This window comes from Orbicella franksi, chromosome 1 (assembly GCF_964199315.1).
Source record: "Orbicella franksi chromosome 1, jaOrbFran1.1, whole genome shotgun sequence".
Taxonomy (NCBI): domain Eukaryota; kingdom Metazoa; phylum Cnidaria; class Anthozoa; order Scleractinia; family Merulinidae; genus Orbicella; species Orbicella franksi.
Window position 1 is genome coordinate 43,072,149 of NC_138145.1, and position 19,685 is coordinate 43,091,833.

The 19,685-nt window shown below is 35.6% G+C and overlaps 1 protein-coding gene across 6 annotated transcripts in view; it reads left to right on the forward strand.

The window, feature by feature from the left end:
* Positions 1 to 17,902, forward strand: part of LOC145481551 (uncharacterized) — a 22,470-nt gene extending 4,568 nt beyond the window's left edge. For 2 of the 6 annotated variants that reach the window (XM_081460078.1, XM_081460062.1), the window contains exons 2-18: positions 1,699 to 1,819; positions 1,916 to 1,975; positions 2,354 to 2,399; positions 4,615 to 4,656; positions 9,321 to 9,402; positions 10,055 to 10,158; positions 10,576 to 10,671; positions 11,080 to 11,163; positions 12,006 to 12,035; positions 12,961 to 13,042; positions 13,705 to 13,929; positions 14,372 to 14,450; positions 14,696 to 14,737; positions 14,888 to 14,992; positions 15,106 to 15,168; positions 15,802 to 15,844; positions 15,988 to 17,902. In XM_081460078.1, coding sequence (XP_081316204.1) covers positions 1,743 to 1,819; positions 1,916 to 1,975; positions 2,354 to 2,399; positions 4,615 to 4,656; positions 9,321 to 9,402; positions 10,055 to 10,158; positions 10,576 to 10,671; positions 11,080 to 11,163; positions 12,006 to 12,035; positions 12,961 to 13,042; positions 13,705 to 13,929; positions 14,372 to 14,450; positions 14,696 to 14,737; positions 14,888 to 14,992; positions 15,106 to 15,168; positions 15,802 to 15,844; positions 15,988 to 16,083 — 1,356 coding nt within the window. In that variant the 5' untranslated portion in view covers positions 1,699 to 1,742 and the 3' untranslated portion in view covers positions 16,084 to 17,902. The other 4 variants (XM_081460070.1, XM_081460045.1, XM_081460053.1 and 1 more) reach the window with 4 other exon arrangements.
* The last annotated feature ends 1,783 nt before the right edge of the window (positions 17,903 to 19,685 follow it).

Here is a 19,685-nt window from a genome sequence, read left to right on the forward strand (position 1 = left end):
CTCAATTATCGCGTACTACATTTCCAGTGTTATGGTTGGCCTGGTGACCACTGCATGTATCTCGGTCATTGTAAATCTTTAAATCTCAAACGGTATGTTTTTTCTTTTTTGATTTTGTTTTTTCAAAATAAAATGAACAAGATTTCGTATTTTCGTGTTTAACATTATTTTAGGATATTCCCGCTTACGTAAAGATGAATTCAGGTTTTCCTATTATCGTCTCTAAGCCAATGCACGCTTGTCAATAATTGATAATGTTGGGTTAAGTTTCAAAACTTTACCTTTTTTGTTACATTAAACGCTGTCTTTTGCGTTATGAAAATGACTTAGCAACTCTCAGAAGCGAAAACATTAATTCACGGACTTCATTTTCAGTGTGGAACTAATCTCTTTGCTGTCAAACGTTAAGCATACCAATTTCAATAATAATCAGGGATAAACATTCAGTATTTGCATCGCCTCGCAAAATTTATTTGCGCGCTCCGCAATTTATATCCTGAGTTAGTGTTACTCTGACGTTTTTCTTTGTGTAGTTCCACCTGTTCTCCGCGCTGAAGGTTATTTGTCCCACTGTCAAAACTGGCCAATCAGGGAAAAGCCCGCATTTTAAATGAAGTAACTTTAATTTCTCTTCCTCTGTCGCCCATCTTGGATTTGGAATCATTGTGAGAGCTAACTGAGATGTTTTAGGAGATTATAACTGTCCGGACGGCTTGTTGGGTTAATTCAAAGAGGTCTGAATTTTTCACGGTAGGTTTTTGGGTTGTTGTGAAAAATGGGCGTCTTTAAAGATGCGAGTTAACCTTTTATAATCGGCTTTGTGTTGCCGAATCACCAAATTGCGTTTCCCAATAAAATTTCTCGATGTTTGGATATTAATCAGATATGAAGTTGCCCTTTGGCTTTGTAGTTAGATTCATGGAAAGGAAAAGAGCTGTTGACATCTAAATTCCTAGAAGCATTAAATAAACTTTGTCGGCGTTGCTTGTTATTGCATGTTTAGTTCCCGTTTGTATAATATCGCGAAATCCATTCGTTGCCAATAATTTCTACCGCATTTCTGTTTCACTACATCAACTGAGGGTTTTTCTAAGCCGATATGAATTGTTTTTTTGTTTTGTTTTTTTGGTATGGAAGGTTGATTAAACACTAAACATTTGTCAAAACTCGAAAAACATGAAAGATGTGTAATTGGCGTAGTGTAACTCGTTTCAGTCAATGTAGGTTAATGAACATTCATGCAGTTCTGAAAGTAAACAATTTGCATCTTCAAAGCCGATATGGCCCAATGCCTATGTCAAGAGCTTTTTAATCCGGGTGTTTACTGCATAAGAACCACATGCGTCATCGTCATATCGACTTCCGCTTCTTCCGCGAAAAGTTGAAATCATTGTCCATGTGGAGAGCGTGATACGACACACGGAGTGAATAATTTATTTCCTGCAGGACTAATGCGATAAATCAAGTTCCGCAATGTTCAGTACCGAGTTGATCATTTAGCTTGATCACTGTATCGCATGAAAAATGAAACTTTCCCTGGTGCAGCTGAAAGTTTTCCGTCATGAGAAGCTAGGGTATAACGGGAGAAGAAAGAGTGTTAAAAGTGAGACAAGCGTGCATTACTTGTCACATTGCGCGCGAACTTCGCGGGAAATCAGCAGTGTGTGATGGATTTTTTTCTTGCTATTTTATTTGTAGAAAAAGAAGTTCACCCGAAATCCAGGCTTCAGCCGTGTGGTCCCATGGAAAGCGTTTCTGGAAGAGATGCAGAAGTCAACGAGTCTACGAGCTCGATGAGTTGCTTCAATGAATTTGAAACGTAAGAGATTGCATGCAAATTTGAAATGTGTCTCACGGTTCTTATAAATGTCCTAATGTTCACACAACCTGTGAGCGTTTATGTTTTATTTTTCAGGTTTGCAGATGAAGTAAATGGCGAAATTCCCGAGGTAGATTACAGAGGGAGAATTCAAAGGTTCGTTTGCAACATTAATTTGCCTATTAAATCAGAGGTTTTAATACGCTTGTTCATTTTGAACGTGCCGTTCATACCAACGAAAAATTAAAATTGAAGCTCATTGTGTATGCAAACGTTGTCGGCATTCATTGAAATATTTCAAGCGTGAAAATGCAAAACTACATGCAGTTATTTCACTCAAATTGGAAGCTAAATGAGTTAATTAACATGCTCTTGAGAAGCTTTTTCTGTTTATGCTCTCCGTATATTGTCTCAGGGCATTCGTGTTAACCACACGCGATCGTGCGATAGTTTTTTTCCGTCACGGACTCACAGCTGCAAGGCAATAAATGCAAATATTCTGTAAGACTAACTTTGTTTTCGCTTTCTCCTCAGTGAAAAATCGCAGTCGGACTTGGATGACACCGCTTCACTCTCACAGGCAAGTGGAATCGAGTGTTTTAGAGTTTTTATCTTCTCTGCAGCGAATTTAATGAAGTACACGAAAACCGGAAGTAAATTCAGCCGTGACAGCCAATTGTCTGCAGGTGGAGTGATCACTCGCTTGTCAGCTGAGGTGATGTCGCGTCACATCGTTCGATCGTGGCAAGCAAATACTATCTCGGGACACTGCTTTGTTGATATTGCTTAATCCTCTTAGAAAAACTGGCCACAGAATGCAGATATAAAAGTTTCCGTACATCCTTAATAGCTTTCTTTACGTTTGGCGTTTGCTGGTAATTTTGAACGGATTTAGACGCGTACAACTCTGTCGTTTAATTATACATTCAGTGTTTGCGTGGTTGCCACACACTTGTGCGTTTGATAAATTAAATGGAGCGAGGCAGCAAAAGTCACGTGAATACAAGAAAAATAGGGTTCTCCGGCAAACCAAAGAACTACAAACAGCTGGCAAAAAAAATCAAATATGTTCCATGGATTTTACAAGACATGCTCAAGTTAAACGCGCGTACGCGTTCTTCTTCTAATAAGGTATGAAAACTTGCACACGATTGCATTCATCGATCAGTCATTTATTTCGCCGTTTACAATACTGCCCGTTACTTGGTTACTTGTAACACGTTAATGCAATTTGCTTTGTCATTGTGGAATGAGAGCTAACAAGGACAATATCAAATGCAACCACGTTGTTTTGAAAACTTGCTAGAAAATTAGTTTTGACGAAGTAGATCGTAAGATGTAGGCAACTAAATTTGTTGTAAAATTGCATGGGTTTGTTGTAAACATTTAAGAGTTTGAGATGCGACGCCTTGCAATCTTCCTGAAGCCCCTTAATTTTCCCCTAAGGAGGCAAATTAATTGCCAAGTTTGGCAAACAAATTAAAAGTGTTTACTTACACGTAGTTTGGTTAAGCCAATGAAACAATTACGTAACTAAATTTGCATGTGTTTTGCTCTTGGACAGTTGCTCTGAGAACTTTGACTGGCGTTCTGAATTGTTTACATCCTTTCATAGTCATAAGATTATTGAAAAGTAACTTTGCAGCAATATTGTAGAAATAATGTGATGGGATCTGTGCAGTTTTACTGATTAATGAATTACTTTTAGGTAAGGTAAGGTAAAGTCTGCATACGAGCTAAGTGACTTATCAGGCTGGAGCTTATCCTGGGGACATTGTGTTGTGTTCTTGGGCAAGACACTTTACTCTCTCAGTGCCTCTCTCCACGCAGGTGTATAAATGGGTAGCGGTGAATTTAATGCTGGGGTAACCCAGTGATGGCCTGGCATTCCATCCAGGGGGGAGCAGAAATACTCCTAGTGGTTTCATGCTACTGAAACCGGAATTATTTTAGGTACTAGTGATAAAATCAGAGACATTGAGAAAGGTTAAAGCTGGCTTAATGGGGTCAAAAGGAGTTACTTAGATTAGCTGACATTCCGTTGCAAATTGGAATTGAGCTAGGAGAGATGGCACATTTAGTTGTGCATTTTAGTTACTTCATGATGGGAAAGGTGAACCACATTCGACGAAGTGAACAATATGCATTGATAGCTAGGACCACATGAGTTCCATTCATTTCTGCATATCTTTTACCTGTTTATTGCACCTCCTGTTTTGTTTTTGTTCATTTGTGTTAATTGTATTTGGCATGTCAGGCTTGGAATAGTATTTCATTACTACAGCTGTACCTGTGGGGGCAAGCATATTACTCTATTTGCATGTATTGCACATGAAATTTGTAAATTAATGGAGTTATGTACACTTTTAATAGAACTTAAAAAATTCAGGGCATACATGTACACAACTCTTGATAACGGAGTTTGAGGTCAAACTCATAAGATGTGTGACACTACATGTATGTTGATGAATTAAATATGAGGCTCAAAAGGCTCTTAAAAGTGTCAAATAGTTGCTGGTAAACTAAACATTTTGGGCTTAGCCCTAATCTTCAGTAGGTGGAATGATCGAGCCATGCCATACAAAAAACTGTATACGTATGCACGCACGGAAAGAGTGCACGCAAAGTACAAAGGCTTACCGCGACATGAAAACCATTTTTTAGCGTGAGTGTGTGTAATATGCACTAGGAACACAGTCGCAAGAAATTGAAGTTATGATATCATAATGATTCTATGAAATGCATGGTTTCCCAGGCTATTGTAACAAAAAAATATTGCTCTTTTTCTCACACAGTCACAACTAATTAAAGCAGATCGGACGCCAAACTTTCTTAGGGTGAGTTCATGAAATATTTCCTAGCCATTTATAGATAATTATTTATTTTTGGTAAATAAATATAGGTACTTTTGGATTACCTTTAATTTATTTTTTTTATTGTTCTCCACAAGTGTAGTATTTTCAAATTAACTATATGAAACCCAGCCATAATAACTCATCACTAGGAATCCAGATATCTTGAACTTGCGGTAGAAACAAGAATCGGATATTTTGAGAAAATATGAGTTTGAAGAAAACTAATTTTTGGGCTTGCCCTTTTGGGCAGGATGTAACTATGATTTACTGCTCCAAAAGTTTCAAACTCACAAGTTTCAAATTTGATATGAATTTCCCCAAAACTTTTTTTCTAAGAAATTTCTCTTGCCCATTGGGCAAGTGAAGGACAGAATGTCCACCAGACCGAAGCCATTGAACACAATTTTCTTTACATGCTGGGTAATGGTTATTGTTCTGGGTTCGAGCCCTGGCCAGGGACGTTGTATTGCGTACTTGAGCAAGACACTTTACTCTCACAGTGCCTCTCTCTGACCAGGTGTATAAATGCATGGGTAGCAGTGAATTTAATTAATGCTGGGTGTAACTCTTTGATAGACTAGCTTACCATCCATAATTTGCTCTTTTCTTTCCCATTTTCATATTAACATTTTCTCCCTTCTCTTCCCTCCCCTTTTTTTCTACCTGTTGTCCTCTTTTACTGAAAATCTTCAAAATATGGTGATTTTTATTTGCAAATTTATCAGGACTGAATCTGCTTACCTTCTAAATGGATCTGCCTGCAGTGAAAGTTACTTTCAAATTGCTTAATATTCTCTCTTTTTTGTTGATCATTAATTTTTTTGTTGATGGGAGTGTGTTGTTAATAAAATTAAACAATAAATATATACTGATGTATGTAAATTTACTAATAACTTGTAATGAAGTTGAATTTGTGTGGTGAACCAAAATTAATTGAGTTAGAACTTGAAGTCACCTCAAAGTCACAATAACCTGTAGCTATGAATGATCATAAATTGCTTGCTAAAATATACATATTATATACAAATAATAGTTGTTGCATTCTAGTGGAATATGTTTTCTCCCTCTTACTTGCCGTACTGTTTGAAATGAACATGATCGCAACTTGCATTCTGTTTCTGGCTAATATTTTTTTGCAATTAATAATTAAAAATAATTTTTGATGCAAAAAGGCCATTGTTACACCAGTATCAGTTTAGTTAGGGTTTCAAATTTCTCTTGGAAGGCCAGCAAAATTTTACTGCAAGGGGATTGAGTTTGTTCTGGACATTAAAAGGACCCTTCTGATTTGCTAGTCAAGAATTCAGCTGTGTAAGATATTTCTGAAAATAATAAATTATTAACACCATATTATAATTTGCAGGTGTTGCTAACATAACAATTAACTTCCACAAAATAAAGAAAATTTGCATTTTAATTGTTCTTGTCCGTCACGTGTTATAGAGGTGTCATATAAGATGTTTTCCTTTATACGCGGCAACTTTGTTTAGAAGTGGATATGAATCTGATGCGTTATTATAATTGTTGTTGTGAAATTAAATTTTTGCTATCTCTCCTACGCAATATAGACATTCAAGGAAATTCTTCACTAAACACTTTTGTTTTGTCTTGTGCAGCTTTAACTTTATTTTTGGATTGATTCATTTCAAACACAGTGGTACATGAATAGTTGTGTGATAACTCTAAACATGAGAGAGTTTTTTTTGTTTCAAACTGCCAGAATTTCTATTGGGTTCTTTCTTACGCAAAGCAGTTTACTTTATGAATGTGTCTGCCTATTGTTAATCTCCACCTGCAGTTGTTTCTAGCCAATCACAGTACATTCTGTGCTCTCTGTGGTCACTTCCTACTGACAGAGTTTATCCTAGGCTTGAATAAATCATCATCCACTCGTGAAATAATTTCGACTAGGCTTGTCTATCGTTTGAGGAGTATCCAGTATGTCTCTTGGATTGCAATTTGCTGTGCCAAAATACCGAAGGGTTTTGCTGCCAGGAGTATGAATCCAGGCAAGAGAAAATTGAGAAGACGGAATTCTGTATTTGGGAGATCTAAGGATGATACCTTTCAGATCACAAACAAAGGCAGAAGGAAGGGAGCAAATTCACAAAACAGATGGGTAAATTGAATACAACATATCTTGTTCCATGAAGTCATAATGGTGGTGTTTCCACAGATGGAAGTTGTAGGTTTAGCTGAAATTATACATAGCTGACTGAATTGTCCTTCAACCGTTGCTAAGAATGAGTTAGTACTGACTGAGTCTTGTGCCTGAGTATTTTCCAATTTGTTGCAAGCCTTGAAAAAAATATTTCTCATTTCTGAAGTGTGTACTTAAAGCCAGTTATGAAGTTTTAGTCAGATAGCGTACAGATTTTAGCCGATATTCTGTGAAATTTGTGCAAGGCTGACTAACTTCCTCTTAGGAAAAAATGAAGATGTCGCATAGTATTCAAGTGATGTGTCATAGCTTCGTAAACGCACTCTGACAGTTTTTAAATCAAAATGTAAATTACAAGTGTCAGAATTTTTCGTCTTTCTTTCATTTGTGACAAGCCCTTACACATTTGGACTTGGCACAGCAGTTTGATTCCTGAAATTATGGGATTCTCATTTTGAGAATCGTTGGGGTATCACTTCTGGATTGCAGTGCGTTGAATTATTTATTAAAGAAGGGAAACTTTAATCATGTAAGGTGCTATCCACATTTTGAAATGTTTTAAAAACATCTCTCTGATGTTAGTTTTTGTTATGATGCATTTTTGTTGAATTGCTTCAAGAATTGAATTTTTCCCATAAGGCTTCTATGAAAAAGCCATCTCAGTGTTGAGACATTTTCCATGCAGTATTTATGCACATATTGTTATGAATAAGTGCATTTTAGCTCATGGATTCTTACATTACACAAAATGGGTGACTGCAGCTTAGTTTGTACATTTTAATTTAATTTTAAAATATTTTTGAAAACATTCTCCTGAACTTAATTTTTGCCAACACGTGTGATTTTGAACATTGCGATAGTCATAATCATTATGACTTGAAATTAAACAGTATTGCTGCGGTATATTGTGGTATTGAGTTCTCAAAATCTACCTGTCGTGCTATGTGTAAACAAAGTTTCTCCTTTCAATATTTCTATATCTTGAGTGTGTATACATGTAAATTCTCTATGCCCATATACATTCAGTTACAGGCATTATACTTAAACTATTGATCTCCATTGACATTTTGAGAACTTTAGCTTGAAGTCAATATTTTTGGTTTGATGGTATGGATTTCTCTCAGTGTTGATTGCACAAGCTGGTGGTTTTTTATTTGCATAATTTTAATTCTCAGTTTGTATGAGGGAAAGAAATGTATCTTACTTTGCTTCTTTCTTACACTCAGACAATTTATTTGACCCAACGTAACAAATATTAAGCTTTGATATGATGTGCAGGAAAATGGTTAGACAGTTTTAGCAGAAAAAATATGATAATTACAATTATGAATTCAAGTCAATAATGTGATGCGAACTTGGAATAATTAAAAAAAATCTGACCTTATAACATAACATCTATTCTGAAATTTAGGGAAAAGTGTTGATAATATGAAGTTTTTTTAATTTTATTTTCTTATTATTATGATAACAATATATCAGTGGTGCTGTTTATGAAAGGTGGGACTCAGATATGTCTCTAAAATTTTAAAATAATTTGGAGGCAAAATAATATTGCTTTGGGTTAAAAATAGATGGCAATAATGTTCAAAGCAAAGAGACAATTACTATTAAGTTTTGATTGTCACCTCTAAGGGGAGATACCTCTTTTGAAATATTTTGGATTGTGATGAAAGAAGTTCCATCATATATAATTTGGTTATTTCAAACATGACTGAAGTGCTGCTTAATAATTAAATCGTCAAGTCAGTTGCGGGTGCAGTACAGTGATGTCACTTCAGTATTACCTTCATGAGTACTGTTTGAGTATTATTAACTTTGTTGTAAATATTTAAAAACAACATTGTTAGAAGCTCTGCAATACATGAATATAACAAATACTATGAAGTTTGATCTCAAATGAATAATGTTTGAACAGCCAAGTGCTCTACACTCATCTGAGAAAGAGTACTGCTTATTCTATGCAATGTACTTTTCTCGGCTGGCTATTGTTTCAAAACGTTAGTTCCCTACACATTGTAAATACCTGGTCCCGTACAATGTTATCTCAAACAACATATTTAAGGACAAAATTTACTTGTCTACTAGCAGTATGAAATTGGTACATGTAGATAGCCAAACAGTTAATGTCATTTCCTTGATGTCAGCTTGAGAAACAAGCTGGTTTTCTGATGAAAACAAGTACAGCTGTTGGCCTCTACGCTATTACTTGCTTCTCGCATGTTGCATAAAACTCAGCTGGTTTGAATTCATGCCTCGTGAAGCAGAGACAAAAACGACCTCAGTTTTCAATGTCACATTCTGTGCACTGCTCTTGCATACTGTCCCTTCTATGCACAACACACTTTTGTGCCTCAATCCACTTCATGTGCAACATCCTGCATAATACCCCTGCAACATGTGTCCTATGCATGTATACACACAAAGGGACTTGTCCTCATGTCCTCATGTGTCTGCCAATTTTAATACATTTGGTCTTTATTTGCAGTCTCTACTGTCAACACGGACTCCTTATGAAGAATTCCACCGCCTCTTTAAAAGTGTTCCAATGGACCAGTTCCCAATAAATGGTACTAATTATATATAAATTCTTTATCAATATTATGCTTATAATAGTTATTAATAATTATTAGTGGACAGGTTTTCTTATGTTTTTTTACAAAATGACTGTGTTGACATCTATTGCTGTCCATTTTCTGGTGTTGCAAGGGTTTTTGAAGTTGTTTTATTTATTAACCCTTGCAATTCAGATAAAAGATTCTTGTCAAATCCTATGGAAAAAAGCCTCCTCTGAACCACCAGTTGAAACATGTTTAACATACTTAATATATAATTTAGAGCTCTTTTGACTTGTGACATGTTAGTTCTCATAGTCTTTTGCAGTATTGTCTCCATTAATTTTTTCTCAGCAATTTTATGTCCATGAATAGACATAATCCATATTTAACTTTGTAATTCTTTCTGATAAATGACAATGATGCTAGAGGATATTGAAACATGTCTTCCTCAAAACTAAGCCTTTTGTGCATGTATTGTCTAAAACTTATCAATTTGAAATAAATTCTACTGTCTATGAATAACTTGAATATTAAAGAAAAACCTCCTACTATTTATCCTCACGTTTTTGACTACTGGACCCCCCTTTTTTAAAGAAAACAGTTAAAAATTGCAAGTAAAAATGAACTATAATTTTTGTTGCCAATGTGGTGATTTTTTTTTTAGATTTCTCATGTGCGCTAAGTCGTGAAATCCTACTTCAAGGAAGAATTTATATTGCACAAGGGTGGTTCTGTTTCTATTCAAATATATTTGGATGGGAGACACAGGTAAATTTAAAATTTTCTATCTATAATTGTTTTAAATTAATACTAAAATTAATCCCTCGCCACTTTGATGTCATGGGGCAGGGAATGGGGAACGCAATCACGGCTGAATGACACGATGGACTCCAGATCAAGTGCCAGTGTTGGCGAGGGTTGTTTGTGTTGTGTTCTTGGCCAAGACACAGTAATTAATTCAGTATCAGCAAATCATTAGGGCAACCTGGCAAAACTGCTGCATATTATTGCTGCAATAAACAAACATTTCACCCAGTGGTGGGACCGTTGGGGGGGGGGGGGGGGGGGGGAGGCAGCAACAGGCTTTTAGCCAGGATTCGAAAAGTGGGTGTCCAAAATGTGCCATAGGACAGGTCTGCTCATTGCTTTGTAATTAACTTGTTTTGTTGCTGAATCATGTTTTAGGTGACAATAGATTGTACAAAGATCCAGTCTATAACAAGGGAAAAGACAGCGTATGTTGTGCCAAATGCAATTCTCATCTGCACTGATGAAGAAAAGGTCAGGATCACTAAGTACTATGTGACTGTGTTCTGGTCAAAATGGAAGTCTGTTAATTTTTGGATGAAAATTAGTTTTGAAACAACATGTAGGAGATCTCTGGTTTAAGTGTCAGTGGTTATTCTCTAAATGAAAAAGAAAGAAAAGAAAGTCAGCAAAAAACAGCTCCTAATATCGTGAGAATAATAATGCATGGGAAATATGCCATTACCTTTTCAGGGACTTTGGTGAAAATATATTATATTGAGTGTTTTACTGGGGACTTTGTGGTAGTTACTGGTAACTTTAGGTAGCTTGTTCTAGCAACTGATTTTTATCATTTTGTGTGTCTAATATTATGTGAAAGTTGAACATTTGATATCACATGGAGTTCTAAGAGATACTGAAATATTTACACTGTTTTTGCAGCATTTCTTCTCCTCATTCCTGTCCAGAGAAACCGTGTACAAACTTCTTCTTCAAGTGTGGGATGAAATTAAGGCCAAAAAGCAGGTCAGAATAGTTATAATTTGTACAGTGACTAGGACACTCAGCAATGAATCATCAGTTAAATTGTTTATCTCTGGCTGTATTTCTTTGTAATTTAAGAAATCACGACTGATCATTAAACAATAACTCAATTTAAAGAACGATTTAGTGATAAAATGAACAATAAATCATATTTTATTCTAATATTGTTGATAAGCCAGAATTAACAATAATTTGAATTATTTAGTATACATAATTATTGTAAAGTGTTGATGGCATTTTCTTAAAGGATTGGCTCATCTTCCTTGCAAATAATGTATTGTTTCTTGGAGGCCATTGTGTGAAATGTAAATTTTTTTCAGAGCTGTAAAAAAATACATTTAGCAGTTTAGCAATGGACCTGTAGCAAATCAGGTACAACTGAAAAAAAGAAAGAAAGAAAGAAAAAAATCTGACTAACAAAATTATTCAAACCGTAACTGGTATAATATGACACTTAGTCCTGGAGTGCAAACGTATGAGATGTATGCTCTTTATGAGAAGCATCACAAAGTGTCCTTTTCATATTACTTCCAGGGTTGCCACAGTCAGGGAAAAGTCAGGGAAAATTAGATTTTATTCAAGGTCAAGGAAAAGTCAGGGAATTTTTTTGTTCCCATGGGTGGCAACCCTGACTTTCTACTTGACCAAATTTTGTGTGTTTTGATGACCTTTTACAAATGAGGACACTTTGTGATACTTATCATGAAGGTCATGCATCTCATCAGCATGCAATCCTGGACTTATCTCACACTTTGCTAAGTAGATACAAAGCTGTTAATGTTAGATCACATTTTTAAAAAGTCAAACTTGGTTTGTTTATTCAGAAGACAGAGAGATCAGAGGAAGATAATCAGGTGATTGTTAATAATTTTTTAACAAATAATTATTGTTTGTTAAAAATTTTTGTTAAGTCAATAATCTAAGGTACCAGTAATATAATATTTGACACAGAGCAAAGTTCTCATTAAAATTACCTGCATCTTAACCAGCTACATAAACATCTTGCAACCTCAACAAGGCATTTAAATAAATTTGAAAGTTAATTAAATTTATTTTGTTCCTTCAGTAATCTATCTCTGAAAATCAATGCCGATTAAATCTAGTTATTACCAGGTGCTTAAAGCAATAAATTTATCAGTCTCATTCAATATATAGCTATGACGGTCATCTATAAAATGAAAAATAAAATATTTTTTATTCAACCAGCAAGGCTAAACTGATGTTTAACTAAAAAACCCTAATTTTACAATGTTAAGAAACTGAGAGTCAAATCATGCTGCTCCAGACAATAATTACCACACCCACCCCACTTGAGGTCATTGGAAATTCTGAAGGGGAGGGAGGGTTTGAAAGGCCTTCCTTCAGAAGGAATGTACAATGCAAAACTGAATTTCTGTAGGGGTGGGGAAGGGGGTTAAATCAAAAAACCCTTTCACAGTGGGGGGTATGGATACTACTTGAAACGTGTTCTCATATGCTTGACAGGGAAAAGGTGAATGTCATTTCTCTAGCGAATATTTCACTTTTGGACGAAATTTTAGTCTTTATATTGAAGACTCGGTGAATGAGAAGAGTGGAAAATTGCATGAAGTTCAAATTCCCGTTTTAATTTTATGAATAATCACTGTTTCATTTTTGCAAATTGTTTTGCTGATTTTGATTGTAATACTGAGCTCAGAGATCTACTGTACTTGTTGGTATTTGGTAGCACTCAAGCTTATATGTCCCATTTCCTAAGTTGCTATGGGTTTTAATGAAAACATTAATTTTTTTCTATAGAAACCCGAAAGTGGTGATCCCTCTGAAGGCAAAGATATGCCAGACAATGGAAGTGAAGAACAGAACACAGAGGAAGACAATGGTTAGTGAGGAGGTTAAAAATTATAGCAAGTTACTGTAAGGAGATATGAGATGACCGGGCTTTCAAAAGAATCACATATGGAAATTAACCTCATGTCTGACAAGTTTGACAATGTCAAAATCCATTTTATTGTAAGCTGTTTTTGTAGATGGCAGGAGATTTGAGAGTGATTGCAGTTCTAGTTGAGAGCTTCATTAATTTGTGAATTGATGATTGCCGTAGATGTGAGTTACGACCATTCGGTTGTTTTATCATTTCTTGTCATGGCTACACAAAAATATTTTCTTTGTACTGGCAATGCTAATTTAAAAAGAAAATATCAAGACTCCGTGCACAGTAAAATCACTCAATCTTATAGCCACCATTTGAGAGACGATAATTTTCTGATGAACTGGCTGTTGCATTGCCAGTGTGTTAGCTGAGGTATGCTGATTTTAGTTTATGCAACTACCTTTAAAGCAAAGTTGACACTGTGCAAGAAAAAACGCTGATGTAGTGGAGACTTTTAAAATATTTAGGGATTAATACAGTATCATTTGGTTTACTAAAGAAATGCAAACGAAATTCTATCCTGCTAGTGTCATAAATGACGTGACTTCTTTAGGCGTGTGCACTACAAACTGTCATGGCAAACTTTGATTCAAGTTTACTATTTTTCTCAGATGTGGATGTAGACCATTCATGCTGTACCGCTGAACATGGAGAGGATAACACAGGATGTGAGAGATGCCAGCACTTGAGACAAACATCAGTAGAGAAGTTAATGCACGATAAAGAGACAACAGATCAAGGACAGACTGTAACAAGTACAAGAAGTACAGGCCACGCATCACCTTTTAGTGAAATTGACCAACCCTCTGTGGAGCCTGCAAGGATTACCAGCTGTGGTAAGAATAAACACCAAGAACAAGTACAACTTTAATTTTAAATTATACCAGTAACTAATGCATTCGAGGGCATCCATACTGTACGTTACAGAACAGTTTTTTCCCCTTTGATTTATTGCCCAAGTGAAAAAGTACAGGCTGTAAATTCAAGGGGGAAGATGAGGATCCCTAACTTACAGTATGGATAGAGAAGACAAAGTGTGTCAGATGGGTTCAGGAAACCATTTCACGTCTCAAAGAATGGCTTCAAATGAATCTATTCTAAATTGTGTGCATTGATCATTAAAATTTTGAGCAATGCAATTCACCTTGAATGTTAGTTAAGAAAACTTGGCAATAAATCACAAATGCCCATTGGTCTAAATTGACTTTTTGTTTGAATTTGTATTTTATTTAGTGGTTTAATTTGCTGATTTATGTTGGTCTCTGTTTATTTCTTCAGCTGGTGCTGCAATGCTTTTAGCTTCAATAGCCGAAACAGTGTATTCATATTTCCAAGTCAGCCTGCGATTAGTTCAAAGGTGGGTAAATAATGTAAATAATAAGTGGTCATGTAAATACTTGTCTATCTGTGGTAACATTGCACTCAAATGATATAAAACCTCTTGTCTTGTGATTAAAAATCTCCTTTTGTCTTCTGTCATTCAACATCGTTTTTAGATGAATAAAGTTTATTGTTTTTGACCATATCGTTTTTGTAGATGTCAATAAACTGAAATTATAAAGCAACTTCTGGTAATTATTAATTTTATTCTTTAAATCATAGACTTACAAGAGAACAGCTGTTTTATATATTAACTTCGATTTTGTAAGTATTTTTTGTGATAAAAATTATTTCATTGTAAATAAGTTTATTACATGAGTTCAATACAACCTTAAAATTTGAATTTAATTTTGTCTTATTAGTTTTTTTTACTACAGTATTACTGATTAAACTTTTTTTCTCTTGTGGTTTTAGAATAATATGTTTACTGATGTGCAGTTTATTCCTGTTGCACCGTCTTTCCATATTGGAACCAAAAATCTTGGCTCAAACAGCCTACCCTCCAGAAAAGATTCTTCTGTAAGTAAACAGACCTTCAGACAAACAGGTTTAAGAATTGAAGGGTTGCAATATTAAACTTGGCTAAAGCATTCATGTTGCTGACTGTCAGTCTTTGTTGTTTTTACTTCTAGTCGGCAATCTATGTATCAACTTTGGAAACTCCGCCAGGATGTTTTTGATGCAGAAGTAGTTAGGTAAGTGATTTTAATACTCTCTTAATTCCAAGACTAAACTACCAATTCTCATAACCTATGCTGAGAATTTAGAGGTGCGTCAAGAACTCCCTCTTCACAAGTTTCATTAATTAACAGCCAGGCACCGGCAAACTGACCTTCTGTGAGGACGATTTTGCCTACCTGGTTTGCCCATCTGGAGGAAAGTTTTCCTATAGAAAAGCTCAGCTCAAAAAGTTTTGCCCACATGTGAAAACCAGTGTCCCTCCTGCTGAAAACATTGATGAAACCCCTGCCTGTCCACGTAGTTTTCCTCATCATACTATACATAATATCATCATAAGCTGGCTTGGATAGAATGGTGTGAGCTTAACCTGCTACATAGCCATGGTCCAATTTTAAAAAGAAATAGTTCAGGAAAGAGAGAGCACTGGCAAGGATCAGCAAAACTGGGAGGAGACTGGGGAGAAATGTCTCTCTTATGTCAAGTGTTTTCTTATCTCTTTCCCAACTCGCCCCAGTCCCATCCAAGTAAGTTGCTTAGCCACGGTCACCTCTATCAAGATTAATTAAATGTACATGTAGTGTCACTCAGATCAAACACAAGTTATATTATATATTGATTCACTGTTTTATTTCAATTTTGTGCTATAGGTTCAAAACAATAGTAGCTGCCAATTTAAATGCCATAACACAGGTATGCTACTTTTTGAAACATTTGACTTGAGACAGAGAACCCTTATTGACAGCACCATAATAATAATAATAATAATAATAATAATAATAATAATAATAATAATAATCAATGCATGTTACATATTGATTTAATTTGTTTTCCAGGTGCGGCAGACACTTAAGATGTTGGAGGATGACCTAGAAGCTCATATGAGTAGGAACTGTACGTTACTTGACAACAACGTGTGTGTATATTTTTGAGGCTGAGGAGTTCTTTGGAGTTCTTTTGGAGGTGACATGACATTTGGGCAAATCCAGTAGCAATCAGTTATTAACAAGTTGTTAATCTGGCTTGGAGGGACAAGCAAGAATGTTTGCATACATGTATGTTGTAATCCAATTCAACAATTGAGTGAACCATGAGGCCCTGACCACGTTAATGCGTGTCTAAAAGTATTCATTTTGTCTCAACGAAAACAAAGCAGAATATCTTTTACCACACTAGCATTTTCGTTTTGTTTTCACTTATCCACTCTGATTCATTTTCATTGGACATTGCATACTTTTTGATACCTTTTCACCTATCATCCACACTAAAACCCTGATGGAAACGAGTATATATGAAGCTCTTTTAGGCACTGTTTTCAAAACCCCCTGTTTCATTTATCCACACTAGAAACAGAACATTTCAAAACGATGTGTTTTCATAAGCCATTTTCATCAGCATTTTTGGTCATTTTAGCGTGGACGATAGACGAAAACGCATCAAAAAGTATGCGTTTGCAAGCAACAAGTGCATTAGTGTGCTCTGGGCCTAAATTGTCTGTTAGTAGCCCCTGGATTTCTCCAGCCCTGTTAAAGAGTTTTTTAGTAGCAGTAGTGATAACAGGAAGTAGTTGTCAAGATTGGTGAACTTAAACTTGTATGAAATAAGTGGCAAATAATTTACTGTGGGCCGCAAAATAGCCAGGGCACAAAAAATAAATACTTACTTCTCTTTCCAAGTTCACCACATGTGAGCTCTGCCTGTTAAAGGCTTGAAATGAAGAAAATAATGTTGCTACATTTAAAAATATTTTGACCATTTACCACCTGACAAACTCTTTTTAGTATAAGAGCTTAGTATAATTTTTTATACAGTCAAATATTTATTCAAGAACAAAGTATTTTGTATTTAAATTGGTTAAAGTCAAAACATCTACTTAAACATTTGTATATATAATTAATTTGTAACTGATAATACTTAAAGTTTGTTGACGCAAAGCTTTTAGCTAAAACTAGAATGGAAAAATATGTGAATTTGTTGTGTGAATCTATTTATAATGGAATGTTCAGAATGTGTAAAAAGGATCGATGACAAGGCGACCTTGTACAAAGGATTCACTGAGAACTGACAATGCAGGCATTATCTTTTCTCTTTCTAAGCATGCATAGCCAAGTTGCCTTTGTCGTCAAATGTGAATTTTTCACAAAAAAACGTGTGACTTTTTGAAATTAAACTTTTTAAAAGGGTTGTTTCAGTATTTGTTATCAAACATTATGAGGTGTTAAGGGAATTTCTGTGTTAGGTGCATTTTTATATCAACATGTAGTTTCAATCAAAATTTCATAATTTCTACTATGTAAAAATCATTTTACGTACAAAACAATAGAATGCAAAGTCAAGTTAAGCCTGTGAACAGGCTCCTGATCGTGTCGTAAGGCAAAAAAAAGAAAGAAATCGGGGAGCAAAGCTAGCTTAGTGTGGTCTAGGGTGAGCAGAGAGAGCGGTTTGGGAAGAAAAATTGTCCTTGCTCGCTGTATAGTTTTCTGTGCTCCCCAGGAGCCCATTCACAGTTGAAGTCAACTTTCATCTGAATTTTCTTGTAGAAATTATTACAATAGAGTAATTAAACCCAGTGAAATAAGAATCAAGAAACATAGATCTATTAAAACAGATAGAATTAAATGGATTTAGAATATAATGATAGAAATTGGGATAATTAAGGAAATTGTGTTGTCAGTAAAATAATGGAACAGGAAAGACTGAAAAGTGAAATAGTTGGTTTGAATTAATAATAAAAATAATATAGTTTGATTATCTTCATTGTGGTCTTGCCCAGTTTCTTAAATAGTGTTTCCACTCAACAATCCATCAGTGGACAACTAGCCCTTATAATCTCTTGAAAGATAGAAGTCTTATTTCTCTGTACATTATCAATACATTTTCAACCAGACAGGTGACGAGAATAAAGAAAATCATCAATCAGGAGATACGGTCTTGATGTGACACTAAGTTCAGTGAACTAACTAAGAAAAACATCAATGGTAATCAAACCAGTGATAATCAATTCTCTGGATAGATCTCTTCACATTTTATATACAGTTGGTCCCCGCTTATTCAAAGTAGGTTTATTTCCAACTCAAAACCAATTCCATTAGATTTGTCCTTCAGTCGTTTATTATCAGCTATTTCGAACACCCGCTATTTCAAACTATAATTCGTTTCCCCTGAGAGTCTGAGATAGTGGGGTTCAACCGTATGTGCAGTTCCTGAAAATGTCACACTCAACCAGTGGAAGATCGCTGGAAATTCCTAGGGAAAGAGGTTAAAATCCAAGTCAAAATTCTTTATGAAGCTAAACTGGAATTTCTAAGGGGTTGGGGGTAGTTGAAACTTAAAACCTTCTGTTTGACTCCAGGAGATGGACATTTCCTGCAAAACATTGATGGTTGATCAGAAAATACCCCTTATTTGACGATTTTGTTTGTTCTTACTACTTGTCAACATAGCAAGCCTCCCTCCTTTTAGCTTTCCACACAATCTTTCTCCCCCAATGTTAGTTGGAAGCACGATGAACCATAAAACATCAACACGACACACCTACTTCTCAATGGTTCTAACTCCCGGACCCTCCCTCCTGTCCTGGGGAGCAGGCCTGTCTGAAGCAGTTCACGTTCTTGACGTCCAGGATATCCTATCTTTGTGATGGGTATTTTCCATGGAATGGAATACTTGCCTACACGACTTTTCAATCCAGGAAAAGGAGAGACTTTCACGGCCTGAGTTTTTGGAAAGTCCATGAAATTCAAATGAAAAATTAAGTGTTGTGCAAAACTTATGAATGTTTTGGCATAGGCAAGGTGAAGTGCCAAGGATGTGCACAATGTGGTAACTAGTGCATAGGGCTCCGGAAAGTTTCACAAGTCCTGTGAAGCTCCTTGAAAAGTTTGAGTCACTACATTCCTGGCGAATTTGCAAGCCAGTTACAGCAAGAGTGCTCTGGGCCGGGTTGCTTGAAAGCCGGTTTACGCTAACCCAGGATTAAAATTTAACCAAAGTATTAATTTTGTATAAAAATGATTTTGACTGCATGCCTATGTTTTGTGTAGTTCGAGATTACTTTAGCTCAAAACTGCATGACAAACAATATAAACAGAAAACCGCACTGAAAAATTGAACCTGACCCCAGTGGCCTAAGTAGTTAGCCTTAAGCCTTTCACACCTCTTGGCTCTATTTATCATTAACTGGCAAATTATGACAACTAGCCTGATTAAAGCTCTGGATTGCCTGTTCATAGTTTTCAATAACGGTAATGATACACTCACTCTGAACACCACACTGCATCATAATTTATTGAATTCTCCTTGGGATACAAATTCAAAACCATGAATGAATTTCAGCTAAATAGAAACCGAGACTGTAAGGAGACCTGTTGAACCTTTCAGCCAACTAGGGCACACTTTTCAGTCTGTTTTCTATCACAATAAATTTCCTGTACACCCACTACTGGAGCTGAGCGTGCATAATTTTTTATATAAGTCAAATTATTCTCACATTTTGATTGGTTGTCACTTATGATCTATTGGAGAACAGATATGT